This window comes from Sapajus apella, unplaced genomic scaffold (assembly GCF_009761245.1).
Source record: "Sapajus apella isolate SASKATOON/1434 unplaced genomic scaffold, GSC_monkey_1.0 scaffold186, whole genome shotgun sequence".
Lineage (NCBI taxonomy): Eukaryota > Metazoa > Chordata > Mammalia > Primates > Cebidae > Sapajus > Sapajus apella.
The window spans coordinates 859,152-868,038 of NW_022437126.1; the positions used below are offsets into that span (position 1 = coordinate 859,152).

At 50.5% G+C, this 8,887-nt stretch overlaps 2 protein-coding genes across 3 annotated transcripts in view; one reads left to right on the forward strand and one right to left on the reverse strand.

Moving 5' to 3' along the window:
• Positions 1 to 436: 436 nt before the first annotated feature.
• CXCL16 (C-X-C motif chemokine ligand 16) lies at positions 437 to 5,621 on the forward strand. The gene is made up of 5 exons (XM_032268859.1): positions 437 to 656; positions 996 to 1,134; positions 1,430 to 1,512; positions 4,419 to 4,835; positions 5,276 to 5,621. Exons 1-5 carry the CDS (start codon positions 581 to 583, stop codon positions 5,320 to 5,322), a joined length of 762 nt encoding a protein of 253 aa, XP_032124750.1. The 5' UTR covers positions 437 to 580; the 3' UTR covers positions 5,323 to 5,621.
• A 1,396-nt stretch (positions 5,622 to 7,017) lies between these two features.
• MED11 (mediator complex subunit 11) overlaps positions 7,018 to 8,887 on the reverse strand; it is a 3,131-nt gene continuing 1,261 nt past the window's right edge. For both annotated transcript variants that reach the window (XM_032268860.1, XM_032268861.1), the window contains one exon: positions 7,018 to 7,631. In XM_032268860.1, coding sequence (XP_032124751.1) covers positions 7,494 to 7,631 — 138 coding nt within the window. In that variant the 3' untranslated portion in view covers positions 7,018 to 7,493. The remainder of the gene's footprint in view (positions 7,632 to 8,887) is intronic.

Sequence of the window (8,887 nt, forward strand, 5' to 3'; positions counted from 1 at the left end):
GGGCTGGCGGCTGCTCCCTCCACCGCGCCACCCCGAGGCTCATCCAGCGCTGCTGGGTCCCGCGGCACGGGAGCGGGGAAGTGAAAGTGCCTTGGAGAAGGAGGGCCGGGGCAGCCGTGACCCGCTTCTCAGGCCCGCGGGCAAGTGGGGCGGGCGGAGGGGCTGGGCTCCTGAACCCAACCGAATCGCCTCCTCGGGCCGCCATCGTCCCGCCCCGCCTCTCCTCGCCAGCCGCAGGAGTGTTCTTTCGGTTTCCTCTGAGATTCCTGGCCGTCCCTCGATGGAGCTCGAGCCCAGTGCGGGGGCTCAGGGCGCGGGTGCTCCACCTCCCGGACTTTCCCAGCGGCCTGAGGCTGGCGCGGCGCGGACCCGGCGAGGAGCGCAAGGTTAGGGCGCAGCGGGGCAGGGGGGCGCCGCCGGCTCTCGCCTTCTCCCCAGGCGGGACGTGGCGTCGACTGCTGCGGTCTCCTCCGACCCCTGGCAAAAGCCATTGAGAAACCAGCTGGACGTCACGCGCCGGAGCCTGTCTGGGAGTCAGAGCGAGGCGACTCCATCCCCGCAGCTTCCGCGGAGCCCCGAGATGCGGCGGGCCTGGGGACCCGGGTCCCTCGCGCTCCTGCTTCAGCTCCTCCAGCTCGCGTACCTGACTCTGCCAGGTTAGCCGGGGGAGGGGCAGGGGACTCAGATCCTCAAGTCAAGGGAAGGGGGTGAGTCGGGGAGGGGGCACGAGGCCCACGGAGTTGGGTTGATGAAGGCAGCGGGAACAGAGGAAAGCCAGCCAACCACCTACGGTTGGGGACAGCGGCCGGGGGACATCTGGCTCCCGGCGGGATTATGGACGTTGTGGAGGGCGTAATGATGTGTGGGTTGAACCTGGCGCTCTGCCCCCGGGGCTTACGGGAGAGGCTGTAATGAGGCAGTGGATTGGAGGCCAGGGAACAGCGGAGTGGAGACCCTGGGTCTGGGAACGGGTGCCGACAACCTGTCTCGCTCAGGCAATGGCAACGAGGGCAGCGTCACTGGAAGCTGTCACTGTGATAAAATAATTTCTTCGGACTCTCCGCCATCGGCTCAGTACATATATCATCTCCGAAAACATCTGAAATCTTACCATCACTGTCCGCGCTACGTCAGGTAATTTTCTCGCCTGCCTCTGCGACGGCAGTTCCTGCGCGGTCCCTCCTTGCCAGGTGCCTCCAGGACCTTCTCCGGTCAAACCTGGACTACTTCCCGGCGCACCTCGCCCGGTCTCCGGGTTCTGTTTGCTCCCATTCCCCAAAACTTCATTACTCCGACGCACCTACCGGGGAATTTCCCAGCCCCAGGAGAAAGGGCTTTTTCTTGGTGGCGACTTCACGCCTCTGGAATGAGGAAGGAGCTGGGGAAGGAAAGTAGGAGCCGCAGCTGAGCCCAGGTCTCTCCCCCGCAGGTTCCAGCTGCCTCTCCGAAGCGTGTGTGGGAGCAGCAAGGACCCATGGGTTCAGGAATTGAAGAGCTGCCTTGATCGCAGAGGTGAGACTTCCCCGCTGCTCTTCAGGCTCTGCCCCCATGGCTTAGCGGCTTCCACCTGACAGTTTTCTTTACCTGAACCTTTTCCCCTGCGACTGCACATTCCTAGAAACTTCTGATCCTGTCCAAAGCACTTAGACTCTAGTCCCTGTTTGCCAAACAGGGTGATCATTCACCATCACCTTCATGATTTTTGCCAATTCATTCTACCACGTGTGCTATTGTCTATTTATTAATATTTTTCTTGAAATCAAAGTACTATTTTTCTTTTCCAGTATTTTATGAAAATTCAGACATATGTAAAAGTTGAAAGAATGGCACAGTGAATATCCAATGCCTCCACCTAGATATTACAATTTTATTTATATACGTATATTTTAAATATTTACATAAACAAATATATATTTTACAATATCAATGTTACAGCACTGACATGACATTTGCTTTACTGCGTATCAATCTATTCATCCTTCTGTCCATTATCAATCACCTTGTTTCTGGATGCATTTCAAGGCAGGTTGCAGGCATCATTGTGCTTCATCCCAAAACATTTCAACATGTATATTAAGTAGCGTTCAATATTTTAACAATCTTTTTTCTTTTGAGTTCAAATTTACATACAGTGAAATGAATTAATTTTAAGTGTGCAGAAACCAGTTTTGAAAACTTAGAGGTTGGGCACGGTGGCTCATGCCTGTAATCCCAGCACTTTGGGAGGCCAAGGCAGTGGACCACCTGAAGTCAGGAGTTGGAGCCCAGCCTGACCAACGTGGTGAAACCTCGTCTCTACTAAAAATACAAAATTAGCTGGCCATGGTGGCACGTGCCTGTAATCCCAGCTATTCAGGAGGCTGAGGCAGGAGAATCGCTTGAACCCTGGAGACAGGTTGCAGTGAGCTGAGATCACGCCATTGCACTCCAGCCAGGGCAACGAAAAAAAAAAAAAAAAAGAAAATTTAAACAGCAAATTATCCTAAGCAATAACCTCTGTGAAGTCACAAGTTTAATGCACTAGTTGTATTTTTCTCCTAAAATAAATATACAACCATTAAAATACCAAAGGTTCTTCCATGAGCTAGCTAAACTTTTGTAGGATCAGCATCACCCACACTGCCTTTAAGTCTGCCCAGACCTGTATGATTTTCTTTAATCCTCCCAGCTACCCTGGCCCTTGGTACTACAATTATCCTCATTTTACAGCTAGAAGAAATCAGTTCCAGAGAAGTTGGAGACAAGGGGCGAGGTTACACAGCTACTGGAGGTTTCAGAGCTACTTGAGGTTACACAGCTACTTTACAGCAGAGCCAGGACTCCAGCCTTGGTCTCCTGACTTCCCAGTTCATGACACATACTTGTCTCATGGTTTGCTCACTTCCTTGTTCCCTACCTTTTCTCACTGTCACCGCCTTCCTCTTCTGGCTTTCAGCTTGATATTCTCCCTGACTCACTCCTCTTCCCTCTGTTGGAGCTCAGAACATGACACCCCAAAACATGGTACCTTGGTAATTAAGAAAACAGCAGATGTAGGCCAGGTGCAGTGGCTCACGCCTGTAATCCCCGAGACGGTCAGATCACCTAAGGTCAGTAGTTCGAGACCAGCTTGGCCAACATGGCAAAATTCCATCTCTACTAAAAATACAAAAAAAAAAAAAAAATTACCTGGGCTTGGTGGCACACACCTGTAATCCCAGCTACTAGGGAGGCTGAGGCAGGAGAATTGCTTAAGCCCAGGAGGCAGAGGGTGCAGTGAGCTGAGACCACACCATTGCACTCCAGCCTGGGTGACAAGAACGAAACTCAGTCTCAAAAACAAAAACAAACAAAAAAACATCAGCAGAAGTAAGTAGCTCACTCTGCTCTTTCCATTTTTCTGTGAGATCTGGCCATAAAGGAATTCTATGACTTCACCTGGAAGTAGGTCATAAGGCAGTCATTTCAGAGGGGTCCTGCCCTATACTTGGAGGCCAAGAAGAATCTGGACAGGCCTTGCTGTCCCCCCAAAGCCGCCATTTATTACCATTAGATCCTACTCTTTTTGTCCAATCATACGTTTTTGTTTTTTCTGAGATGGAGTTTCGCTTTTGTTGGCCCAGGCTGGAGTACAATGGTGCAATCTCGGCTCACCTCAACCTCTGCCACCTGCGTTCAAGCGATTCTCCTGCCTCAGCCTCTCGATAGCTGGAATTACAGGCATGCACCACCACGCCCGGCTCATTTTTGTTTATTTAGTAGAGATGGAGTTTCTCAATGTTGGTCAGGCTGGTCTCCAACTCCCGATCTCAGGTGATCCACCCGACAAAGCCTCCCAAAATGCTGGATTATAGGTGTGAGCCACCACACCCAGCCTACTTCTTTTTTTTTTTTTTGAGACCGAGTCTCACTCTGTCGCCCAGGCTGGAGTGCAGTGGTGTGATCTCAGCTCACTGCAACCTCCCGGGTTCAAGCGATTTTCCTTGAGTAGCTGGGACTACAAGCGCCCACCACCATGCCTAATTTTTTGTATTTTAGTAGAGACAGGGTTTCACTATGTTGCCCAGGCTGGTTTCCAACTCCTGACCTCAGGTGATCCACCCGCCTTAGCCTCCCTAAGTGTTGGGATTACAGGCATGAGCCACTGCACCCAGCCTGTCCAATCCTACTTCTATACAATGGTCCATTCTTCAGCAAGCCTAAGTATAAAAATACACTTTTTCCTGGGTCTTTGAGTCTTCATTTCTGAAGGTTCCTATGTGCTGTAAAACTTAGATGAAATAAATGTTAGGCTTTTCTCTTGTTAATGTTGTTTATAGGGGTATCAGCCTTAACTGTTGTCATGCGTGAGGAAAATACATTACTTTTTCTCCCCTACACTTCTATCTGCTTTTTCACGTCCCCTAATGGTCCTGATTCTTCATTTATTTCCTCTCCAGAATGTGGACATGCTTACTTGGGGAGTGCAGCCCACCGGGAGCATTTGCCTCCTACCAGCCCCCCTACTTCTCGGGCCTCAGAGCGGACAGCTTCAGACATCCGTACCCCTGCCCAGATGCTCCTGTCCACCTTGCAGCCCACCCAGCAGCCCACCCACCCACCAGGATCACTATCCTTGGACAAAGAGCTCACCCATCCCAGTGAAACCACTATTCCCACTGTGGGCCACAATCTAGGAGTTGGACCTGAGGCTGGGGAGAACCAGAAGCAGCTGGAAAAAGCAGCTGATCCTACAGCTGGGACATCAGCCATAGCACCGGTGCTGTCCCTCCTGGCCATCGTCTTCATCCTCACAGCACTTCTTTCCTATGTGCTATGCAAGAGGAGGATGGGCCAGTCACCGCAATCCCCTCCAGGTAAACTGGACCTCTGAACCCTTCCCCCTGGGACCCCGAGCCTTCCTGACAGGGATCCTGACCCACTAGCTCTCAGGTGGCTGGAACCCTGGCCTTGGCACTCAAGTATCAAGGTTGTCTGCACAGGTTGACTGCAGGCCCTCTGAGGCCAGTCAGCCAGGGACTGTAGAGAGTGGAGAGGGAAGGAAGCGACCATGGGCACAAGGGCTAGTGCTTGGAGCAACATCATGGAGATGGCAGCTAGAGCAAGCTAGTGGCAGACAAAGCTGTGGAGGGAGGTGAGGGCCAGTCATTCAATTCACAAATTTTCACTGAGCACCTACTGTGGGCCATGTCATAGGGTTAGTGTCTTGAAGTCTGATTCCCTAGTTCAAGCTATCATCCCCCCATCACTCTCCTTGATCTCAGAGCTCATTTCTCAATTTCTTTATCCTTTCCAGATTTGCAGCTTTATTATACACCTGTGGCACCTGACTCTAATATCTGAGGTGAGAATGTGAGCTCGTGAGGGTAAACTGTGGTTTACTTTCATAAAAAGCATAATAAACGAGACCAATCACTGACAACATGGTAGGCACTGTATACGTACTTGTTTTTCTGTTTTTAGAGACGGGCTCTCACTATGTCACCCAGACCATTCTGGAACTCGTGTCAAGTGATCCACCCACCTTGGCCTCCTGAAGTGTGAGGATTATAGGCATGGCCTACCACATCTACCCTACATGTATTCCGTCTGTTGGAGCTCAGAACGCAACACACCAAAACATGGCACCTTGGTAATTAAGAGCAGATGTAGGCCAGGCACAGTGGCTCATGCCTGTAATCCCAGCACTATAAAAAATATAGAAAATTAGAAATTTTTTAAAATTAAAAAAAATTAAAAAAGGTTATACTATAAAATCTGCTTTTTATACTGGGTGATAATAACTTGGACAAATTCTATATGTATGTTTCTTCAGTTTTTTGTTTTTTTGAGACAAAGTTTCACTCTTGTTGCCCGGGCTGGAGTGCAATGGTACGATTTCGGCTCACTGCAACCTCTGCCTCCCAGGTTCAAGTCATTCTCCTGTCTCAGCCTCCCAAACAGCTGGGATTACAGGCTCGTGCCACCACGCCCAGCTAATTTTTTGTATTTTTAATAGAGAGGAAGTTTCACCGTGTTAGCCAGGATACTCTTGATCTCCTGACTTAGTGATCCACCTGCCTTGGCCTCCCAAAGTGCTAAGATTACAGGTGTGAGCCACCTTGCCCCGCCTGTGTTTTTTTTTTTCTTTGAGATGGAGTCTCGTTCTGTCTCCCAGTCTGGAGTGCAGTGGTACAATCTTGGCTCACTCCAGCCTCCACCTCCTGGGTTCAAGCAATTCCTGTGCTTCAGCCTCCCAAGTAGCTGGGATTACATGTGCCTGCCACTCCACCTGGCTAATTTTTGTATTTTTAGTAGAGGCAGGGTTTCACCATGTTGGCCAGGTTGGTCTCGCACTCCTGACCTCAAGTGATCTGCCCGCCTCGACCTCCCAAAGTGTTGGGATTACAGGCGTGAGCCACGGTGCCTGGCCCTATGTGTTTTTTTTTTTTTTTTTGAGACGGAGTTTCACTCTTGTTACCTAGGCTGGAGTGCAATGGCGCGATCTCGGCTCACCGCAACCTCCGCCTCCTGGGTTCAGGCAATTCTCCTGCCTCAACCTCCTCAGTAGCTGGGATTACAGGCACGCGCCACCATGCTCAGCTAATGTTTTTGTATTTTTAGTAGAGACGGGGTTTCACCATGTTGACCAGGATGGTCTCGATCTCTCGACCTCGTGATCCACCCGCCTCGGCCTCCCAAAGTGCTGGGATTACAGGCGTGAGCCACTGCGCCCGGCCTCCTATGTGTTTTTTTAACTACTAAAAATTATTTTTATAATGATTGAGTCTTCTTTAGGGAGACAACTGGCCTCAGGCCCTTGTACCCCTACCATGATTCCTGGGTTCTGCTTTTTTTGCTGATGGCTCCCCCTATCCCAACTCTCCTACCATACCAGTTGTTCCTCCTCCACCTCAGCCTTCTCCTGCTTCCTTCCCTAGCCCTACAATGAAGGCCTGGGCTTTCCCACCCTCCCTCCTTAGCAGGTGCTGTGCTGGGATGCCATCTGGGCTGGTTTTACTTCCTCAGTCCCTTGCATACCCCAGTAAGAGTCTGATCTTCTTTTTATTGTTGTTGCTTTTATTATTAAAATTCTAGTTCTCGTCTCTCCCAGTGAAGAAGAATGTATCTTCATTAGGCCAATTCTGCGCGAAGCCTGGGGCAGGAGCATGAAGTGTTTGAGGAAGTGGGTTGGATGTGTGAGTTTCCATCTCTGTCTGAGCCTGTCAGGGTGTTGGTGGAGTACAGGGCAGGAGCACCCTGCTGGAGAGGCCAGGGCATAGCTGTGGGTAGGCTCAGGCTTCAGTTTTTCCATGCCCACCATTTGCCCCTTTGTCTTTGACGGAGTTTCACGAAGTTGGCCAAGCTAGTCTCAAACTCCCGACCTCACATGATCCTCCGGCCTCGGCCTCCTCAAGGGTACTTTGAGCAGCAGGGCATGTAGGTGCCCATGCTCCCCATCCTACATGTTCCCAGGTTCTTTCCCATGGCGCAGGCGATGGTCTCTCTCTGAGCTCTGGGTCCACCTTCCTGGCCTAGTTCTCCAGCATCTGCTCACAGGTTCGAGCCACATCACTGAGCTTGAGGCGGGCATAGTCCACTCGCTTCAGAGCCATCTGACAGTCCTTCCTCGAAGAGTAGCTGGAGCCCTCATGGGGCTGCCCTGTGGCCACCTACAAGACAGACTATCAATGGAGCACCATCTCCTTTGCCCTTACTCCAACCAGGCATCAGGTCTCTTGCCTCATTTCTACCCTGAGTTTGAATTTGTTATGCCGCCTGGTAACTGGGTAAATAAATCATTTAACTTATGCTAATCTTATCTGTAAAATGGGGGTGACGATAGCTGCTTACTAGAGTTGTTGAGGATTAGATAAAATAATGCAGAGTATCTGGCACACCATAAATATTAGTAAATGGCAGTGGTCCTTGTGACGACTTCAGAATGTCTCAATCCTGTCCCTCTTCTCAGGATAGATCTGGGGGCCAAGTGTAGTGGCTCACACCTGTAATCCCAGCACTTTGGGAGGCTAAGGCAGGCAGATCACGAGGTCAGGAGATCGAGACCATCCTGGCTAACATGGTGAAACCCTGTCTCTACTAAAAATACAAAAAATTAGCCAGGCGTGCTGGTGTGCGCTTGTAATTCCAGCTACTCGGAAGGCTGAGGCAGGAGAATTGCTTGAACCAGTGAAGCAGAGGTTGCAGTGGGCCAAGATTGTGCCACTGCACTACTCCAGCCTGGGCAACAGAGCAAGACTCAGTCTTAAAAAAAAAAAAAAAAGTAAGGCCGGGCGCGGTGGCTCAAGCCTGTAATCCCAGCACTTTGGGAGGCCGAGGCGGGTGGATCACGAGGTCAAGAGATCGAGACCATCCTGGTCAACATGGTGAAACCCCGTCTCTACTAAAAAAATACAAAAAATTAGCTGGGCATGGTGGTGCATGCCTGTAATCCCAGCTACTCAGGAGGCTGAGGCAGGAGAATTGCCTGAACCCAGGAGGCGGAGGTTGCGGTGAGCCGAGATCGCGCCATTGCACTCCAGCCTGGGTAAAATGGGGAAAACCCCCGATCGGAAGAGCGTCGCTAAAAAAAAAAAAGTATCTGGGACCTCGTGCCCTTGAGGTCAGGCTAAGTTTCCAATGACAAAGTTCTGTAGTTCTAGTATTATTTACAAGCCTTCACCCAGGCACATGTGATGCTACCCAGTGAGGTATGCCCGGCTGCCTTTAATTCTTTCCTTCTTTTATTATTTTTATTTTTTTGAGACAGAGTTTTTGCTCTGTTGCCCAGACTGGAGTACAATGGCATGATCTTGGCTAACTGCAACCTCTACCTCCTGTGTTCAAGTGTTTCTCCTTCCTTAGCCTCCCGAGTAGCTGGGACTATAGGTGCCTGCCACCACAGCCAGCTTTTCTTTTTTTTTTTTTT

What these genes read in the sequence shown, in the direction of transcription:
- CXCL16 (XM_032268859.1), top strand. Translation starts at nt 581, where the DNA reads ATGCGGCGGGCCTGGGGACCCGGGTCCCTCGCGCTCCTGCTTCAGCTC. An exon ending in CACTGTCCGCGCTACGTCAG is followed by an intron (nt 1,135 to 1,429) that starts GTAATTTTCTCG and finishes TCTCCCCCGCAG; the next exon opens with GTTCCAGCTGCCTCTCCGAA. An exon ending in GTCACCGCAATCCCCTCCAG is followed by an intron (nt 4,836 to 5,275) that starts GTAAACTGGACC and finishes TATCCTTTCCAG; the next exon opens with ATTTGCAGCTTTATTATACA.